Source organism: Pleurodeles waltl, chromosome 12, assembly GCF_031143425.1.
Source record: "Pleurodeles waltl isolate 20211129_DDA chromosome 12, aPleWal1.hap1.20221129, whole genome shotgun sequence".
Classification (NCBI taxonomy): Eukaryota; Metazoa; Chordata; class Amphibia; order Caudata; family Salamandridae; genus Pleurodeles; species Pleurodeles waltl.
In genome coordinates, this window is record NC_090451.1 from 43034688 (window position 1) to 43056469 (window position 21782).

The window sequence follows — 21782 nt, forward strand, 5'->3', positions numbered from 1 at the left end:
GCTGAGTGAGGCAGCGCAGTTACACCTGAGGTACCAGTGCAGTAATAATTGTGTACACCGGGCTCTCCGTGGGTAGATTGGGTGGCTCTTGGTTTACCTGTACGTGTAAGGGCTGAGTGAGGCAGCGCAGCTACACCTGAGGTACCAGTGCAGTAATAATTGTGTACACGGGCTCTCGTGGGTAGATTGGGCGGCCCCTGCTTTACCTGTACGTGTAAGGGCTGAGTGAGGCAGCGCAGTTACACCTGTGGGTACCAGTGCAGTAATAATTGTGTACACCGGGCTCTCCGGGGGTAGATTGGGCGGCTCCTGCTTTACCTGTACGTGTAAGGGCTGAGTGAGGAAGCGCAGCTACACCTGAGGTACCAGTGCAGTAATAATTGTGTACACGGGCTCTCCGTGGGTAGATTGGGCGGCTCCTGCTTTACCTGTACGTGTAAGGGCTGAGTGAGGAAGCGCAGTTACACATGAGGTACCAGTGCAATAATAATTGTGTACACCGGGCTCTCGGTGGGTAGATTGGGCGGCTCCTGCTTTACCTGTACGTGTAGGGGCTGAGTGAGGCAGCGCAGTTACACCTGAGGTACCAGTGCAGTAATAATTGTGTACACCGGGCTCTCCGTGGGTAGATTGGGTGGCTCTTGGTTTACCTGTACGTGTAAGGGCTGAGTGAGGCAGCGCAGCTACACCTGAGGTACCAGTGCAGTAATAATTGTGTACACGGGCTCTCGTGGGTAGATTGGGCGGCCCCTGCTTTACCTGTAGGTGTAAGGGCTGAGTGAGGCAGCGCAGTTACACCTGTGGGTACCAGTGCAGTAATAATTGTGTACACCGGGCTCTCCGTGGGTAGATTGGGTGGCCCCTGCTTTACCTGTACGTGTAAGGGCCGAGTGAGGCAGCGCAGTTACACCTGTGGGTACCAGTGCAGTAATAATTGTGTACACCGGGCTCTCCGGGGGTAGATTGGGTGGCTTTTGCTTTACCTGTACGTGTAAGCGCCGAGTGAGGCAGCGCAGTTACACCTGTGGGTACCAGTGCAGTAATAATTGTGTACACCGGGCTCTCCGTGGGTAGATTGGGTGGCTCTTGCTTTACCTGTACGTGTAAGGGCCGAGTGAGGCAGCGCAGTTACACCTGTGGGTACCAGTGCAGTAATAATTGTGTACACCGGGCTCTCGTGGGTAGATTGGGTGGCTCTTGCTTTACCTGTACGTGTAAGGGCTGACTGAGGCAACGCAGTTACACCTGAGGTACCAGTGCAGTAATAATTGTGTACACCGGGCTCTCCGTGGGTAGATTGGGTGGCTCTTGCTTTACCTGTACGTGTAAGGGCTGAGTGAGGGACCGCAGTTACACCTGAGGTACCAGTGCAGTAATAATTGTGTACACCGGGCTCTCCGTGGGTAGATTGGGTGGCTCCTGCTTTACCTGTACGTGTAAGGGCTGAGTGAGGCAGTGCAGTTACACCTGTGGGTACCAGTGCAGTAATATTTGTGTACACGGGCTCTCCGTGGGTAGATTGGGCGGCTCCTGCTTTACCTGTACGTGTAGGGGCTGAGTGAGGCAGCGCAGTTACACCTGAGGTACCAGTGCAGTAATAATTGTGTACACCGGGCTCTCCGTGGGTAGATTGGGTGGCTCTTGGTTTACGTGTACGTGTAAGGGCTGAGTGAGGCAGCGCAGTTACACCTGAGGTACCAGTGCAGTAATAATTGTGTACACCGGGCTCTCGGTGGGTAGATTGGGTGGCTCCTGCTTTACCTGTACGTGTAAGGGCTGAGTGAGGCAGCGCAGCTACACCTGAGGTACCAGTGCAGTAATAATTGTGTACACCGGGCTCTCGGTGGGTAGATTGGGCGGCTCCTGCTTTACCTGTACGTGTAAGGGCCGAGTGAGGCAGCGCAGTTACACCTGAGGTACCAGTGCAGTAATAATTGTGTACACCGGGCTCTCTGTGGGTAGATTGGGTGGCTCTTGGTTTACCTGTACATGTAAGGGCTGAGTGAGGCGGCGCAGTTACACCTGTGGGTACCAGTGCAGTAATAATTGTGTACACGGGCTCTCGGTGGGTAGATTGGGTGGCTCCTGCTTTACCTGTACGTGTAAGGGCTGAGTGAGGCAGCGCAGTTACACCTGAGGTACCAGTGCAGTAATAATTGTGTACACCGGGCTCTCTGTGGGTAGATTGGGTGGCTCTTGGTTTACCTGTACGTGTAAGGGCTGAGTGAGGCAGCGCAGTTACACCTGAGGTACCAGTGCAGTAATAATTGTGTACACCGGGCTCTCCAGGGGTAGATTGGGCGGCTCCTGCTTTACCTGTACGTGTAAGGGCCGAGTGAGGCAGTGTAGTTACACCTGAGGTACCAGTGCAGTAATAATTGTGTACACGGGCTCTCCGGGGGTAGATTGGGCGGCTCCTGCTTTACCTGTACGTGTAAGGGCTGAGTGAGGCAGCGCAGTTACACCTGAGGTACCAGTGCAGTAATAATTGTGTACACGGGCTCTCCAGGGGTAGATTGGGCGGCCCCTGCTTTACCTGTACGTGTAAGGGCTGAGTGAGGCAGTGCAGTTACATCTGTGGGTACCAGTGCAGTAATAATTGTGTACACGGGCTCTCCGTGGGTAGATTGGGCGGCCCCTGCTTTACCTGTACGTGTAGGGGCTGAGTGAGGCAGTGCAGTTACTCCTGGGGTACCAGTGCAGTAATAATTGTGTACACCGGGCTCTCCGTGGGTAGATTGGGCGGCCCCTGCTTTACCTGTACGTGTAAGGGCTGAGTGAGGCAGCGCAGTTACACCTGAGGTACCAGTGCAGTAATAATTGTGTACACGGGCTCTCCGGGGGTAGATTGGGCGGCTCCTGCTTTACCTGTACGTGTAAGGGCTGAGTGAGGAAGCGCAGCTACACCTGAGGTACCAGTGCAGTAATAATTGGGTACACGGGCTCTCCGTGGGTAGATTGGGCGGCTCCTGCTTTACCTGTACGTGTAAGGGCTGAGTGAGGAAGCGCAGTTACACCTGAGGTACCAGTGCAGTAATAATTGTGTACACCGGGCTCTCGGTGGGTAGATTGGGTGGCTCCTGCTTTACCTGTACGTGTAGGGGCTGAGTGAGGCAGTGCAGTTACACCTGAGGTACCAGTGCAGTAATAATTGTGTACACCGGGCTCTCCGGGGGTAGATTGGGTGGCTCTTGCTTTACCTGTACGTGTAGGGGCTGAGTGAGGCAGTGCAGTTACACCTGAGGTACCAGTGCAGTAATAATTGTGTACACCGGGCTCTCCGGAGGTAGATTGGGCGGCTCCTGCTTTACCTGTACGTGTAAGGGTGAGTGAGGCAGCGCAGTTACACCTGTGGGTACCAGTGCAGTAATAATTGTGTACACCGGGCTCTCCGGAGGTAGATTGGGCGGCCCCTGCTTTACCTGTACGTGTAAGGGCTGAGTGAGGCAGTGCAGTTACACCTGAGGTACCAGTGCAGTAATAATTGTGTACACGGGCTATCCGTGGGTAGATTGGGTGGCTCCTGCTTTACCTGTACGTGTAAGGGCTGAGTGAAGAAGCGCAGTTACACCTGTGGGTACCAGTGCAGTAATAATTGTGTACACCTGGCTCTCTGTGGGTAGATTGGGCGGCCCCTGCTTTACCTGTACGTGTAGGGGCTGAGTGAGGCGGCGCAGTTACACCTGGGAGTACCAGTGCAGTAATAATTGTGTACACCGGGCTCTCTGTGGGTAGATTGGGTGGCTCTTGCTTTACCTGTACGTGTAAGGGCTGAGTGAGGCAGTGCAGTTACTCCTGGGGTACCAGTGCAGTAATAATTGTGTACACCGGGCTCTCCGGGGGTAGATTGGGTGGCTCTTGGTTTACCTGTACGTGTAAGGGCTGAGTGAGGCAGTGTAGTTACACCTGAAGTACCAGTGCAGTAATAATTGTGTACACCGGGCTCTCCGGGGGTAGATTGGGTGGCCCCTGCTTTACCTGTACGTGTAAGGGCTGAGTGAGGAAGCGCAGTTACACCTGTGGGTACCAGTGCAGTAATAATTGTGTACACCGGGCTCTCGGTGGGTAGATTGGGTGGCCCCTGCTTTACCTGTACGTGTAAGGGCTGAGTGAGGAAGCGCAGTTACACCTGAGGTACCAGTGCAGTAATAATTGTGTACACCGGGCTCTCGGTGGGTAGATTGGGTGGCTCTTGCTTTACCTGTACGTGTAAGGGCTGAGTGAGGCAGCGCAGTTACACCTGAGGTACCAGTGCAGTAATAATTGTGTACACGGGCTCTCCAGGGGTAGATTGGGTGGCTCCTGCTTTACCTGTACGTGTAAGGGCTGAGTGAGGCAGTGTAGTTACACCTGTGGGTACCAGTGCAGTAATAATTGTGTACACCGGGCTCTCGTGGGTAGATTGCGTGGCTCCTGCTTTACCTGTACGTGTAAGGGCCGAGTGAGGCGGCGCAGTTACACCTGAGGTACCACTGCAGTAATAATTGTGTACACCGGGCTCCCCGTGGGTAGATTGGGTGGCCCCTGCTTTACCTGTACGTGTAAGGGCCGAGTGACGGAGCGCAGTTACACCTGTGGGTACCAGTGCAGTAATAATTGTGTGCACGGGCTCCCCGTGGGTAGATTGGGCGGCCCCTGCTTTACCTGTACGTGTAAGGGCTGAGTGAGGCAGCGCAGTTACACCTGTGGGTACCAGTGCAGTAATAATTGTGTACACCGGGCTCTCCGGGGGTAGATTGGGCGGCTCCTGCTTTACCTGTACGTGTAAGGGCTGAGTGAGGAAGCGCAGCTACACCTGAGGTACCAGTGCAGTAATAATTGTGTACACGGGCTCTCCGTGGGTAGATTGGGCGGCTCCTGCTTTACCTGTACGTGTAAGGGCTGAGTGAGGAAGCGCAGTTACACCTGAGGTACCAGTGCAGTAATAATTGTGTACACGGGCTCTCCAGGGGTAGATTGGGCGGCCCCTGCTTTACCTGTACGTGTAAGGGCTGAGTGAGGCAGTGCAGTTACACCTGTGGGTACCAGTGCAGTAATAATTGTGTACACGGGCTCTCCGTGGGTAGATTGGGCGGCCCCTGCTTTACCTGTACGTGTAGGGGCTGAGTGAGGCAGTGCAGTTACTCCTGGGGTACCAGTGCAGTAATAATTGTGTACACCGGGCTCTCCGTGGGTAGATTGGGCGGCCCCTGCTTTACCTGTACGTGTAAGGGCTGAGTGAGGCAACGCAGTTACACCTGAGGTACCAGTGCAGTAATAATTGTGTACACGGGCTCTCCGGGGGTAGATTGGGCGGCTCCTGCTTTACCTGTACGTGTAAGGGCTGAGTGAGGAAGCGCAGCTACACCTGAGGTACCAGTGCAGTAATAATTGGGTACACGGGCTCTCCGTGGGTAGATTGGGCGGCTCCTGCTTTACCTGTACGTGTAAGGGCTGAGTGAGGAAGCGCAGTTACACCTGAGGTACCAGTGCAGTAATAATTGTGTACACCGGGCTCTCGGTGGGTAGATTGGGTGGCTCCTGCTTTACCTGTACGTGTAGGGGCTGAGTGAGGCAGTGCAGTTACACCTGAGGTACCAGTGCAGTAATAATTGTGTACACCGGGCTCTCCGGGGGTAGATTGGGTGGCTCTTGCTTTACCTGTACGTGTAGGGGCTGAGTGAGGCAGTGCAGTTACACCTGAGGTACCAGTGCAGTAATAATTGTGTACACCGGGCTCTCCGGAGGTAGATTGGGCCGCTCCTGCTTTACCTGTACGTGTAAGGGTGAGTGAGGCAGCGCAGTTACACCTGTGGGTACCAGTGCAGTAATAATTGTGTACACCGGGCTCTCCGTGGGTAGATTGGGTGGCTCTTGGTTTACCTGTACGTGTAAGGGATGAGTGAGGCAGCGTAGTTACACCTGAGGTACCAGTGCAGTAATAATTGTGTACACAGGGCTCTCCGGAGGTAGATTGGGCGGCTCCTGCTTTACCTGTACGTGTAAGGGCCGAGTGAGGCAGTGTAGTTACACCTGAGGTACCAGTGCAGTAATAATTGTGTACACTGGGCTCTCCGTGGGTAGATTGGGCGGCCCCTGCTTTACCTGTACGTGTAAGGGCTGAGTGAGGCAGTGCAGTTACACCTGAGGTACCAGTGCAGTAATAATTGTGTACACGGGCTATCCGTGGGTAGATTGGGTGGCTCCTGCTTTACCTGTACGTGTAAGGGCTGAGTGAGGAAGCGCAGTTACACCTGTGGGTACCAGTGCAGTAATAATTGTGTACACCTGGCTCTCTGTGGGTAGATTGGGCGGCCCCTGCTTTACCTGTACGTGTAGGGGCTGAGTGAGGCGGCGCAGTTACACCTGGGAGTACCAGTGCAGTAATAATTGTGTACACCGGGCTCTCTGTGGGTAGATTGGGTGGCTCTTGCTTTACCTGTACGTGTAAGGGCTGAGTGAGGCAGTGCAGTTACTCCTGGGGTACCAGTGCAGTAATAATTGTGTACACCGGGCTCTCCGGGGGTAGATTGGGTGGCTCTTGGTTTACCTGTACGTGTAAGGGCTGAGTGAGGCAGTGTAGTTACACCTGAGGTACCAGTGCAGTAATAATTGTGTACACCGGGCTCTCCGGGGGTAGATTGGGTGGCCCCTGCTTTACCTGTACGTGTAAGGGCTGAGTGAGGAAGCGCAGTTACACCTGTGGGTACCAGTGCAGTAATAATTGTGTACACCGGGCTCTCGGTGGGTAGATTGGGTGGCCCCTGCTTTACCTGTACGTGTAAGGGCTGAGTGAGGAAGCGCAGTTACACCTGAGGTACCAGTGCAGTAATAATTGTGTACACCGGGCTCTCGGTGGGTAGATTGGGTGGCTCTTGCTTTACCTGTACGTGTAAGGGCTGAGTGAGGCAGCGCAGTTACACCTGAGGTACCAGTGCAGTAATAATTGTGTACACGGGCTCTCCAGGGGTAGATTGGGTGGCTCCTGCTTTACCTGTACGTGTAAGGGCTGAGTGAGGCAGTGTAGTTACACCTGTGGGTACCAGTGCAGTAATAATTGTGTACACCGGGCTCTCGTGGGTAGATTGGGTGGCTCCTGCTTTACCTGTACGTGTAAGGGCCGAGTGAGGCGGCGCAGTTACACCTGAGGTACCACTGCAGTAATAATTGTGTACACCGGGCTCCCCGTGGGTAGATTGGGTGGCCCCTGCTTTACCTGTACGTGTAAGGGCCGAGTGACGGAGCGCAGTTACACCTGTGGGTACCAGTGCAGTAATAATTGTGTGCACGGGCTCCCCGTGGGTAGATTGGGCGGCCCCTGCTTTACCTGTACGTGTAAGGGCTGAGTGAGGCAGCGCAGTTACACCTGTGGGTACCAGTGCAGTAATAATTGTGTACACCGGGCTCTCCGGGGGTAGATTGGGCGGCTCCTGCTTTACCTGTACGTGTAAGGGCTGAGTGAGGAAGCGCAGCTACACCTGAGGTACCAGTGCAGTAATAATTGTGTACACGGGCTCTCCGTGGGTAGATTGGGCGGCTCCTGCTTTACCTGTACGTGTAAGGGCTGAGTGAGGAAGCGCAGTTACACCTGAGGTACCAGTGCAGTAATAATTGTGTACACCGGGCTCTCGGTGGGTAGATTGGGCGGCTCCTGCTTTACCTGTACGTGTAGGGGCTGAGTGAGGCAGCGCAGTTACACCTGAGGTACCAGTGCAGTAATAATTGTGTACACGGGCTCTCCGTGGGTAGATTGGGCGGCTCCTGCTTTACCTGTACGTGTAGGGGCTGAGTGAGGCAGCGCAGTTACACCTGAGGTACCAGTGCAGTAATAATTGTGTACACCGGGCTCTCCGTGGGTAGATTGGGTGGCTCTTGGTTTACCTGTACGTGTAAGGGCTGAGTGAGGCAGCGCAGCTACACCTGAGGTACCAGTGCAGTAATAATTGTGTACACGGGCTCTCGTGGGTAGATTGGGCGGCCCCTGCTTTACCTGTACGTGTAAGGGCTGAGTGAGGCAGCGCAGTTACACCTGTGGGTACCAGTGCAGTAATAATTGTGTACACCGGGCTCTCCGTGGGTAGATTGGGTGGCCCCTGCTTTACCTGTACGTGTAAGGGCCGAGTGAGGCAGCGCAGTTACACCTGTGGGTACCAGTGCAGTAATAATTGTGTACACCGGGCTCTCCGGGGGTAGATTGGGTGGCTCTTGCTTTACCTGTACGTGTAAGCGCCGAGTGAGGCAGCGCAGTTACACCTGTGGGTACCAGTGCAGTAATAATTGTGTACACCGGGCTCTCCGTGGGTAGATTGGGTGGCTCTTGCTTTACCTGTACGTGTAAGGGCCGAGTGAGGCAGCGCAGTTACACCTGTGGGTACCAGTGCAGTAATAATTGTGTACACCGGGCTCTCGTGGGTAGATTGGGTGGCTCTTGCTTTACCTGTACGTGTAAGGGCTGACTGAGGCAGCGCAGTTACACCTGAGGTACCAGTGCAGTAATAATTGTGTACACCGGGCTCTCCGTGGGTAGATTGGGTGGCTCTTGCTTTACCTGTACGTGTAAGGGCTGAGTGAGGGACCGCAGTTACACCTGAGGTACCAGTGCAGTAATAATTGTGTACACCGGGCTCTCCGTGGGTAGATTGGGTGGCTCCTGCTTTACCTGTACGTGTAAGGGCTGAGTGAGGCAGTGCAGTTACACCTGTGGGTACCAGTGCAGTAATAATTGTGTACACGGGCTCTCCGTGGGTAGATTGGGCGGCTCCTGCTTTACCTGTACGTGTAGGGGCTGAGTGAGGCAGCGCAGTTACACCTGAGGTACCAGTGCAGTAATAATTGTGTACACCGGGCTCTCCGTGGGTAGATTGGGTGGCTCTTGGTTTACGTGTACGTGTAAGGGCTGAGTGAGGCAGCGCAGTTACACCTGAGGTACCAGTGCAGTAATAATTGTGTACACCGGGCTCTCGGTGGGTAGATTGGGTGGCTCCTGCTTTACCTGTACGTGTAAGGGCTGAGTGAGGCAGCGCAGCTACACCTGAGGTACCAGTGCAGTAATAATTGTGTACACCGGGCTTTCGGTGGGTAGATTGGGCGGCTCCTGCTTTACCTGTACGTGTAAGGGCCGAGTGAGGCAGCGCAGTTACACCTGAGGTACCAGTGCAGTAATAATTGTGTACACCGGGCTCTCTGTGGGTAGATTGGGTGGCTCTTGGTTTACCTGTACATGTAAGGGCTGAGTGAGGCGGCGCAGTTACACCTGTGGGTACCAGTGCAGTAATAATTGTGTACACGGGCTCTCGGTGGGTAGATTGGGTGGCTCCTGCTTTACCTGTACGTGTAACGGCTGAGTGAGGCAGCGCAGTTACACCTGAGGTACCAGTGCAGTAATAATTGTGTACACCGGGCTCTCTGTGGGTAGATTGGGTGGCTCTTGGTTTACCTGTACGTGTAAGGGCTGAGTGAGGCAGCGCAGTTACACCTGAGGTACCAGTGCAGTAATAATTGTGTACACCGGGCTCTCCGTGGGTAGATTGGGCGGCTCCTGCTTTACCTGTACGTGTAACGGCTGAGTGAGGCAGCGCAGTTACACCTGAGGTACCAGTGCAGTAATAATTGTGTACACCGGGCTCTCTGTGGGTAGATTGGGTGGCTCTTGGTTTACCTGTACGTGTAAGGGCTGAGTGAGGCAGCGCAGTTACACCTGAGGTACCAGTGCAGTAATAATTGTGTACACGGGCTCTCCGTGGGTAGATTGGGCGGCTCCTGCTTTACCTGTACGTGTAGGGGCTGAGTGAGGCAGCGCAGTTACACCTGAGGTACCAGTGCAGTAATAATTGTGTACACCGGGCTCTCCGTGGGTAGATTGGGTGGCTCTTGGTTTACCTGTACGTGTAAGGGCTGAGTGAGGCAGCGCAGCTACACCTGAGGTACCAGTGCAGTAATAATTGTGTACACGGGCTCTCGTGGGTAGATTGGGCGGCCCCTGCTTTACCTGTACGTGTAAGGGCTGAGTGAGGCAGCGCAGTTACATCTGTGGGTACCAGTGCAGTAATAATTGTGTACACCGGGCTCTCCGTGGGTAGATTGGGTGGCCCCTGCTTTACCTGTACGTGTAAGGGCCGAGTGAGGCAGCGCAGTTACACCTGTGGGTACCAGTGCAGTAATAATTGTGTACACCGGGCTCTCCGGGGGTAGATTGGGTGGCTCTTGCTTTACCTGTACGTGTAAGCGCCGAGTGAGGCAGCGCAGTTACACCTGTGGGTACCAGTGCAGTAATAATTGTGTACACCGGGCTCTCCGTGGGTAGATTGGGTGGCTCTTGCTTTACCTGTACGTGTAAGGGCCGAGTGAGGCAGCGCAGTTACACCTGTGGGTACCAGTGCAGTAATAATTGTGTACACCGGGCTCTCGTGGGTAGATTGGGTGGCTCTTGCTTTACCTGTACGTGTAAGGGCTGACTGAGGCAGCGCAGTTACACCTGAGGTACCAGTGCAGTAATAATTGTGTACACCGGGCTCTCCGTGGGTAGATTGGGTGGCTCTTGCTTTACCTGTACGTGTAAGGGCTGAGTGAGGGACCGCAGTTACACCTGAGGTACCAGTGCAGTAATAATTGTGTACACCGGGCTCTCCGTGGGTAGATTGGGTGGCTCCTGCTTTACCTGTACGTGTAAGGGCTGAGTGAGGCAGTGCAGTTACACCTGTGGGTACCAGTGCAGTAATAATTGTGTACACGGGCTCTCCGTGGGTAGATTGGGCGGCTCCTGCTTTACCTGTACGTGTAGGGGCTGAGTGAGGCAGCGCAGTTACACCTGAGGTACCAGTGCAGTAATAATTGTGTACACCGGGCTCTCTGTGGGTAGATTGGGTGGCTCTTGGTTTACGTGTACGTGTAAGGGCTGAGTGAGGCAGCGCAGTTACACCTGAGGTACCAGTGCAGTAATAATTCTGTACACCGGGCTCTCGGTGGGTAGATTGGGTGGCTCCTGCTTTACCTGTACGTGTAAGGGCTGAGTGAGGCAGCGCAGCTACACCTGAGGTACCAGTGCAGTAATAATTGTGTACACCGGGCTTTCGGTGGGTAGATTGGGCGGCTCCTGCTTTACCTGTACGTGTAAGGGCCGAGTGAGGCAGCGCAGTTACACCTGAGGTACCAGTGCAGTAATAATTGTGTACACCGGGCTCTCTGTGGGTAGATTGGGTGGCTCTTGGTTTACCTGTACATGTAAGGGCTGAGTGAGGCGGCGCAGTTACACCTGTGGGTACCAGTGCAGTAATAATTGTGTACACGGGCTCTCGGTGGGTAGATTGGGTGGCTCCTGCTTTACCTGTACGTGTAACGGCTGAGTGAGGCAGCGCAGTTACACCTGAGGTACCAGTGCAGTAATAATTGTGTACACCGGGCTCTCTGTGGGTAGATTGGGTGGCTCTTGGTTTACCTGTACGTGTAAGGGCTGAGTGAGGCAGCGCAGTTACACCTGAGGTACCAGTGCAGTAATAATTGTGTACACCGGGCTCTCCGTGGGTAGATTGGGCGGCTCCTGCTTTACCTGTACGTGTTAGGGCCAAGTGAGGCAGTGTAGTTACACCTGAGGTACCAGTGCAGTAATAATTGTGTACACGGGCTCTCCGGGGGTAGATTGGGCGGCTCCTGCTTTACCTGTACGTGTAAGGGCTGAGTGAGGCAGCGCAGTTACACCTGAGGTACCAGTGCAGTAATAATTGTGTACACGGGCTCTCCAGGGGTAGATTGGGCGGCCCCTGCTTTACCTGTACGTGTAAGGGCTGAGTGAGGCAGTGCAGTTACACCTGTGGGTACCAGTGCAGTAATAATTGTGTACACGGGCTCTCCGTGGGTAGATTGGGCGGCCCCTGCTTTACCTGTACGTGTAGGGGCTGAGTGAGGCAGTGCAGTTACTCCTGGGGTACCTGTGCAGTAATAATTGTGTACACCGGGCTCTCCGTGGGTAGATTGGGCGGCCCCTGTTTTACCTGTACGTGTAAGGGCTGAGTGAGGCAGCGCAGTTACACCTGAGGTACCAGTGCAGTAATAATTGTGTACACGGGCTCTCCGGGGGTAGATTGGGCGGCTCCTGCTTTACCTGTACGTGTAAGGGCTGAGTGAGGAAGCGCAGCTACACCTGAGGTACCAGTGCAGTAATAATTGTGTACACGGGCTCTCTGTGGGTAGATTGGGCGGCTCCTGCTTTACCTGTACGTGTAAGGGCTGAGTGAGGAAGCGCAGTTACACCTGAGGTACCAGTGCAGTAATAATTGTGTACACCGGGCTCTCGGTGGGTAGATTGGGTGGCTCCTGCTTTACCTGTACGTGTAGGGGCTGAGTGAGGCAGTGCAGTTACACCTGAGGTACCAGTGCAGTAATAATTGTGTACACCGGGCTCTCCGGGGGTAGATTGGGTGGCTCTTGCTTTACCTGTACGTGTAGGGGCTGAGTGAGGCAGTGCAGTTACACCTGAGGTACCAGTGCAGTAATAATTGTGTACACCGGGCTCTCCGGAGGTAGATTGGGCGGCTCCTGCTTTACCTGTACGTGTAAGGGCGAGTGAGGCAGCGCAGTTACACCTGTGGCTACCAGTGCAGTAATAATTGTGTACACCGGGCTCTCCGTGGGTAGATTGGGTGGCTCTTGGTTTACCTGTACGTGTAAGGGATGAGTGAGGCAGCGTAGTTACACCTGAGGTACCAGTGCATTAATAATTGTGTACACAGGGCTCTCCGGAGGTAGATTGGGCGGCTCCTGCTTTACCTGTACGTGTAAGGGCCGAGTGAGGCAGTGTAGTTACACCTGAGGTACCAGTGCAGTAATAATTGTGTACACTGGGCTCTCCGTGGGTAGATTGGGCGGCCCCTGCTTTACCTGTACGTGTAAGGGCTGAGTGAGGCAGTGCAGTTACACCTGAGGTACCAGTGCAGTAATAATTGTGTACACGGGCTCTCCGTGGGTAGATTGGGTGGCTCCTGCTTTACCTGTACGTGTAAGGGCTGAGTGAGGAAGCGCAGTTACACCTGTGGGTACCAGTGCAGTAATAATTGTGTACACCTGGCTCTCTGTGGGTAGATTGGGCGGCCCCTGCTTTACCTGTACGTGTAGGGGCTGAGTGAGGCGGCGCAGTTACACCTGGGAGTACCAGTGCAGTAATAATTGTGTACACCGGGCTCTCTGTGGGTAGATTGGGTGGCTCTTGCTTTACCTGTACGTGTAAGGGCTGAGTGAGGCAGTGCAGTTACTCCTGGGGTACCAGTGCAGTAATAATTGTGTACACCGGGCTCTCCGGGGGTAGATTGGGTGGCTCTTGGTTTACCTGTACGTGTAAGGGCTGAGTGAGGCAGTGTAGTTACACCTGAGGTACCAGTGCAGTAATAATTGTGTACACCGGGCTCTCCGGGGGTAGATTGGGTGGCCCCTGCTTTACCTGTACGTGTAAGGGCTGAGTGAGGAAGCGCAGTTACACCTGTGGGTACCAGTGCAGTAATAATTGTGTACACCGGGCTCTCGGTGGGTAGATTGGGTGGCCCCTGCTTTACCTGTACGTGTAAGGGCTGAGTGAGGAAGCGCAGTTACACCTGAGGTACCAGTGCAGTAATAATTGTGTACACCGGGCTCTCGGTGGGTAGATTGGGTGGCTCTTGCTTTACCTGTACGTGTAAGGGCTAAGTGAGGCAGCGCAGTTACACCTGAGGTACCAGTGCAGTAATAATTGTGTACACGGGCTCTCCAGGGGTAGATTGGGTGGCTCCTGCTTTACCTGTACGTGTAAGGGCTGAGTGAGGCAGTGTAGTTACACCTGTGGGTACCAGTGCAGTAATAATTGTGTACACCGGGCTCTCGTGGGTAGATTGGGTGGCTCCTGCTTTACCTGTACGTGTAAGGGCCGAGTGAGGCGGCGCAGTTACACCTGAGGTACCACTGCAGTAATAATTGTGTACACCGGGCTCCCCGTGGGTAGATTGGGTGGCCCCTGCTTTACCTGTACGTGTAAGGGCCGAGTGACGGAGCGCAGTTACACCTGTGGGTACCAGTGCAGTAATAATTGTGTGCACGGGCTCCCCGTGGGTAGATTGGGTGGCTCTTGGTTTACCTGTACGTGTAAGGGCTGAGTGAGGAAGCACAGTTACACCTGAGGTACCAGTGCAGTGATAATTGAGGACACCGGGCTCTCCGTGGGTAGATTGGGTGGCTCTTGGTTTACCTGTACGTGTAGGGGCTGAGTGAGGCAGCGCAGTTACACCTGGGGGTACCAGTGCAGTAATAATTGTGTACACCGGGCTCTCCGTGGGTAGATTGGGTGGCTCCTGCTTTACCTGTACGTGTAAGGGCCGAGTGAGGCAGTGCAGTTACACCTGAGGTACCAGGGCAGTAATAATTGTGTACACCGGGCTCTCGTGGGTAGATTGGGTGGCTCTTGGTTTACCTGTACATGTAAGGGCTGAGTGAGGAAGCGCAGTTACACCTGAGGTACCAGTGCAGTAATAATTGTGTACACCGGGCTCATCTAATCCTGTTACCTGTTCCTCCTTTACTCCAGTACTTGCATTGAAAGTCATGAACTGCTTTACAACTGTGGTCCCCTCTCTCTGCTCCTCCTGGTTTCCTCAAGTGTTTCACTCCAGTGTGTCAGCTTATTAAACGCAGGTCTTTTAGCTTTTCCAATGCTTGTATAGAGTTGATTTCCAGCTTGGCATGAGTAAGGCAGTATACTCCTTCCCAGGGTCCACCCCATGTTTTCCACCCTTCGGGGGGGGGTGAGAGTTGTGCTTGGAAAGCTTTGTTTGTGATTTTAGGAAGGGGCTGCCCGGGTAATGCTGGTGTCCAAAGCCTTGTCCTCCTTTTCCAGGCCCTGCACCCTCCAAGTTCCAATGTTGTTCTCCATGCTCAGGTTGGGAGGTCTGAAAGTTGGTTGAATGAACACAGTGGAGCTTGAAATTTGGGTTAAATTAAGAATATTACATATTACTCCATCGAGGTGAGGCTCCGCCTCCCTCGTTCTCCGTCTCCCCTTCCTTTTCCAACCCTGCCTCCACCCTGGTTGGTTTCCTTGATCATCAACCCCCAAGAGCCTGAATATGTGCCACCTAAATGGTTACCTCCTGTTTGGCCGCCAACATTCACAGCTTCATCGCCAAGCGCACACACGCCCTGCGAGCCCCTACCTCCAGAACCCTAAAATATCTCTGAACCTTCCAACCACCTCAGAGATGCTCGCTTAAGGAGTTTGAGGCAGGAGTCTTGGGGGAGCAAAGAGGTGGACCCCCAAGCGCCCCATGCCCCATCCTCCTACAGGCCTTCCGGATTGGGCGAAAGTGATGATGTCATGATCTTCTACATACGTCGCCAGCTGTTGACTTGCGACTGCTCCGCTATGTAAAGTGGCAATATGGTTTGTATTATTCATGAGTCTCGGGACCCAGTTTACAGATGGACACTTTACGGTCGCTAATGAGCCGAGCTGCAGTTACTCCAAGATTGATATTCACTGTTGGTTCATCCAAACCTTCTCTGAGCAAAGCACTCCCGCTTCACAAACACACTTTCTAATTATCTCCCTGTCGCTTCTGTCTAATTAGATTTTTGTAATAATTTCTAAAATTACAAGGAGAGAAAAATCTTGGATCAGCTCTTGCACGTCCAGGAGTTTTCGGCATCTCTTAGGAGCATGTGCTACAGATTGCAAAAGCCCTGAATTGACAAGGACTAAGAAAAATAAATGTATGCTCCACGAATTAGTCATGGATAACCCTACAGTGTCAGATATCATAATCTGACTGAAATGTCGTGTTCTAAATATCCTTCACAAGAGCATCATCCCATAGCGTGTGGATTCTCTATTAACCTTGAGTGGTCCTTTGAGGACCTGGGCGTGTGCTTGGGCCAATAATAGCTGGAGGAAGCCTTCGCCAATATTTAAATGTTTATCAGTCCGTCCCTTTTTAATTTATAACCTTCTGCCTTTAGTTGTATAGCTCCTCTGCATGGTCTAGAATGATGATATATTTGTTAACAATGTTTGGGATACTTTTTGCTTCAGACGATATTTCTCGGTTACGATATTCTGGTACCAGACCCTCTACAAGGATTGTTACAGCACCTGGGAATAGCTTCTTCTAGATAAAATAAAAGCCTTAGTCAAACTGCAGTACATTAGATCCACACTGTATAGTTGTAGCAAGTTACAAAGACAGACAGATAATGAATATGTGGCTGCCCCATATGTGTGGTTTTTTTTTTTTATAATTTTGTATTTTTTTCTTTGTGGTCCTGGATGGAAAAATCAGGCAGTTGTCCTAAGGTCATGTAGGGTGTGTAGACTTAAAGCAATGGTATGTGGATCTAGCGTTTATTGAAAAAGGTATTTTTTCTGTAAACATTGCGGTTAAATATTTCACATAAATTTACCTGGGGAAAAGGTATTGAAAAATAGACATGGTTTATTCCACTTCCTGGATTGTAAAGTGTTTAACTCTCCTAAACAGTGTAATGAAATATAGAATATTTGGTTGAAATAAATACAATAAGACATTTATTTTGGAAGGACGTTATAAAGCGCAGCTCTACCAGGTGTTGTTGCACTGTAGAAAGAACAAACTTGAGGGGTGGGTACTTAGTTTACAATTAATCCATTAAGCAATTAGTGAGCCAGAAACTAGGGAATGAGAGAGGAAAATTCTTGAGTTCTAGGAAAGTGAAGTCCAGCGAGATGGCAGGTGACGGAAGAATAGAAAGGAGCGGGGTACAAGGAGGAGGGGTACCAAGGCCGGAAAGAGGTTTAGATGAGGGTGAGAGAAGATGGGTACCTGAGACTCTCAGGGTGAGGATGGATGGAAAATCACAGAGGATAACTGTACAGAGGAACAAGACAGGGAACGGATGAAAACATGAATCGGAGAGGGCCGGTGATGACAGATTGAGACATTTGTCATAAAACAGTACCAATAGATTTTTTTGGAACAGAGACCGTTTGTAGGAGAGGCCAACACATTTCTCTCCGCGAAAGCTGTCTTTTAATTTAAAATTGAGCTGGATAAGGTTCTTTCAGCAGTTTTTCTTAGTTTCCGCAGTAAAATAAAGGGGTCCGGTAATATTTATAATTAGCATATAAGCAGATGCGCAGTGTGTATTATGTCATTTATTACCATTGTGGAGTGAAATTGTACTGCAACAGGTTCTGCCACATTGCGCCACATAATTTACCCTTTCTTGCCTTGTAACTTAGAAAGCCTTCTTGCATAATTTAGGTCTCTATTTCCATGCGAGTCCAGTGGTCCAAATTGTAGAGTGATGGAAAGGTCATGTTGTTAAATTGATCTATTGCGGAGCTCGCTGACCACTTCTCTGTCGTACAGTAGGACGGATGCTGCGATTAGTCCAGATTGATCCTAACTTGCTCTCTCATTTGTCCTTCTTTGCAGAGAACAGCCCATCTTTAGCGCCCGGGCGCATGTGTTCCAGATCGACCCGAGCACCAAGCGGAACTGGATTCCCGCCAGCAAGCATGCAGTCACTGTCTCCTACTTCTACGATGCCACGCGCAACGTGTACAGGGTCATCAGCGTGGGTGGTACCAAGGTAAGCGGGAAGAGGCCTTGCCAACCCGATGTTGAGTGAGACGCTGATCTGATACTTTGAGGTCAAGCATCCACAGTGGTGCCTGTAGCGTCCTCCCCAGCCTCGGAGCATGCAAAGACCACGCCCCACACGGAGCTCTTGATTAGACGTCTTTATTCATCTGCATACAATCACACACTGAAGCACCGATTACGTCATAGCAGTTACTAACCACACCTTAACACCGCCCCGCAGGTTGCGCAATCTCCTCTCTAAGTCCGCCCAGAACTGCAAGGGTCTCTCGATGCTACAGCGCTGAAACAATTTTTAGAGTTGGGGTGCTGTTCCATAATGTCACCTCACTCAGGCATAGGGGATATTCAACAGCGTTTCTTTTAAAACACAAAACTGCCAGGAGAAAATCCTTTGATGGCCCCATTTATCGGTCATTCTCCATCTGAACTCTTTCAGTTTGCAGCACCCCCTCATCCCCTCCTCCCGACACCCCTAGTTCCAGTGCCACTTTTACCCAGGGATGCGGACTTGTACAGTGGAGGTACCTGCACATACCTCCTGCTGATTTGACAAGAGGGCATTTGGGGTCACTTAACACAATAAAAATATATTAGAACTTTGGAATGTTTGTGCTCCATTGGAGACAATGGAGTGCTCCGGTGTAAAAGCCCGCAGCGCCTACATTCCAATGTTCGCTTTGTTCACAGCAGCAGCTGTGAACAAAGCCTCACGGAGCCCGAGGGGATTTTAATCCCCTCCTTCCGTGAAGCCTTTGTTTTATTTATGAAAACATTCTGCCCTCTAATGGCAGAATGTTCTAATAGCCTTAGAACCCGCCGTAGCGGGCTCTACCGGCTATTAAAGGCCCGAGCTAAACGGGAGCAGGCCTTTAATAACCAGTAGAGCCCGCTACAGCAGGTTCTAAGGCTATATTGTTATTTTCAAATCTCTGCATGAGAGATGTGATGGTCAGTTAAAGAGTGGATGCAATGTAGGGTAGAAACTGGGGATCGAATGCCAGCTATTGCGGCTAATAACAGAGTATATGCTTTTTAAATTGTCCTTTTGTGTGGTCTTACATTTTGTTTAATTGATTGCGATACACTCTTTTTAAGTATGTCATATATTCTTACGCCCATTGTTTGAAAATACAATTGGTTATTCTGATTATCTGCTATGAAATTAGTAGGAAAAATGAAATGTATTGATTTGTCTTCGGCATTAGGAAATGTTATTTGTAAGATGAAAAATTATTTCAAGTGGTTTTAATATTGCTTGTATTTTTAGAGTTAATTCATAGAAATTAAAAGAGAATCTCAATATTTTCTGTGTTGTACCTTTGTTGAATGCTAAAGGGCTTTTTCATTTTCTTTGGGTGGGTCATAGGCGATCATTAACAGCACAATTACTCCCAACATGACCTTCACGAAGACCTCGCAGAAGTTTGGACAGTGGGCGGACAGTCGGGCGAACACGGTGTACGGTCTGGGCTTCGCGTCGGAACAGCATCTGTCTCAGGTAATGCCACGGGGCTCTGAATTATTGCATGTACAGTATTTCATTCATGCGAGATACGCCCAGTATTTCTTTACTCAGTTAGTTCACTGCCAAACACGTTTCCTGAACACATCTCAGACTACTTTGAGACAATTCTTATTGTACCTTTAGTTTGGTGGTGTCAGGCCTTAGATGGCTGTCCCAATATGTGTTAAAGATGTGCACAATGTGTCTAATTTGTTTTTGCATAATTGCTTAGCATTCCGGAAAAAGAAATACATAGAATGAAAACCAAAATATAGCACTATATTTTAGCAAACAGTATTGTATTGCATTTGCATTTATATAGCGCCAACTACAGCTGAGGAGGCGTTGAAGCTATGTTCAGAACCTAGGGCTAGTGGTTAGTTCCTTGTAATGAGCTGGTTAACCCAGCCAGAGGTTATATATTTGCCATGAGTAAATGTACGTATTACTCAGACGGAATAGCTCAGTGGGTTGAGGCACTTGTTGGTTAAAACACCTGTACAGTGTGTTAATGCTCAGAATGTTGCACGCATGACTTACGTAACTGGAATGTAATGTATTGCCATGGACGTAATACACCGACTGAGTAAACAAGCATTCGAAACTACCAATGCCACACGTCATCGGCTACCACCGCCAACACAGCACCTCTAAAGTTCCCTTCTCTCGGTTGCCGCCTGCTGCTGTCCTCTCTCCGAACCCCCAAAATAGCATTATTTTTGTTTTCTCCCTCCTGAAATGCCCCACTGAGTGCAAGTAAACTGGGAAAGTAAATTTGCCCGATTTATGTCCCAGAATTCCCTCTTCAAAATGCTGGCCTGTATACCAAAGGGAACAGAGGCATCGCTACCATTGGTGCAGAAGGTGCAGTGGCACCGGGGCCCAGAGCCCTGAAGGGCCCACTGAACCTTGGAATCTGATGGATTTTACTATCGCAGCAGCAGCCAATGGGGGCATTTATTTTGGTTGCACGAGGGCCCATGATGTCAGTTATATGCTACTGGGGGGAATAAAAAGTTTAAATATTAAAAACTGCCAAGGAATTGTCAAAAACTGATGAAGGTAGCCGTTTTACCCCTCATCAGCAGAGGTGTAGATCGGGCTGTTTGGGCTGGTCCTTTCTTCATGGTGGAGAAAGTCTTGCTGCCTGCTTCTGGCCATGGGTAGTTTGCGCAGAGGCGCCTTCTCGTGGAATGTATGGCCACTGCCTCTTAACCCTCACAATGACCCCTTTCTCCTCTAGTTTGCCGAGAAGTTCCAAGAAGTGAAGGAGGCGGCCCGCCTGGCGAGGGAGAAATCTCAGGACAGAACTGAGCTGACCCACCCAGCGCTACATCTCGGCTCTCAGCAGGTAAGGGTCCCGGTGTTGCATGTGTGGACAAGGACTCTGGTGCCCGTCAGACAGCACTGTTGTAGTCAATGTCCATAGAAGACCCAATGGCTGCAGTCCATGTTAGGGAGGTCCTCTGGTAGTCCATGTTAGGGAGGTCCTCTGGTAGTCCATGTTAGGGAGGTCCTCTGGTAGTCCATGTTAGGGAGGTCCTCTGGTAGTCCATATGAGGGAGATCCTCTGGTAGTCCATGTTAGGGAGATCCTCTGGTAGTCCACATTAGGGTGATCCTCTGGTAGTCCACATTAGGGTGATCCTCTGGTAGTCCACATTAGGGAGATCCAGTGGTAGTCCACGTTAGGGAGATCCAGTGGTAGTCCACGTTAGGGAGATTCTATGATAGTCCACGTGAGGGAGATTCTATGATAGTCCACGTGAGGGAGATTCTGTGGTAGTCCACGTGAGGGAGATCCTGTGGTAGTCCACGTTAGGGAGATCCTGTGGTAGTCCACGTTAGGGAGATCCTCTGGTAGTCCACATTAGGGAGATCCTCTGGTAGTCCACATTAGGGAGATCCTCTGGTAGTCCGTGTTAGGGAGATCCTGTGGGAGTCCACTTTAGGGAGATCCTGTGATAATCCACATTAGGGAGATCCTGTGGTAGTCCACGTTAGGGAGATCCTGTGGTAGTTTACGTTAGGGAGATCCTGTGATAGTCCACATTAGGGAGATCCTGTGAGAGTCCGTGTTAGGGAGATCCTCTGGTAGTCCATGTTAGGGAGATCCTCTGGTAGTCCATGTTAGGGAGATTCTCTGGTAGTCCATATTAGGGAGATCCTCTGGTAGATCATATTAGGGAGATCCTCTGGTAGACGATGTTAGGGAGATCCTGTGGTAGTCCATATTAATTAGATCCTGTGATAGTCCATGTTAGGGAGATCCTGTGATAGTCCATGTTGGGGAGATCCTCTGGTAGTCCATGTTGGGGAGGTCCTCTGGTAGTCCATTTTAGGGAGGTCCACTGGTAGATCATATTAGGGAGATCCTCTGGTAGTCCATATTAGGGAGAATCTGTGATAGTCCGTGTTAGGGAGATCCTCTGGTCGCCCAGAGGGATGAATGCCGGGGTTCTACCCAGATCCTGGAATTAGGCTCTTCTGAGGCTGCAGCATTTTCCATGTGATTATGGATTTACCTAACATGCCACTTAATCCACCATGTGCTGTATATCTTGCAGCTTCAATAAAAACAGTTTCCTGCTCACATTGATAAAAAAAATTACTAAAAAATAAAGCACCTCACATAGTGGCAGGCAGTGCCAGACCCTTTGCAAAGATTAGCCTGTCACCTTTCAGTTTCTGATTATGAGTACCAGG

At 51.3% G+C, this 21782-nt stretch overlaps 1 protein-coding gene across 1 annotated transcript in view; it reads left to right on the top strand.

The window, feature by feature from the left end:
• The window catches only part of HOMER3 (homer scaffold protein 3), a 238895-nt gene that overhangs the window by 85980 nt on the left and 131133 nt on the right, over positions 1-21782 (top strand). Inside the window, exons 2-4 of the mRNA XM_069216372.1 lie at positions 17403-17559; positions 18940-19071; positions 20321-20428. Of these exons, the coding sequence (XP_069072473.1) occupies positions 17403-17559; positions 18940-19071; positions 20321-20428 (397 nt within the window). The remainder of the gene's footprint in view (positions 1-17402; positions 17560-18939; positions 19072-20320; positions 20429-21782) is intronic.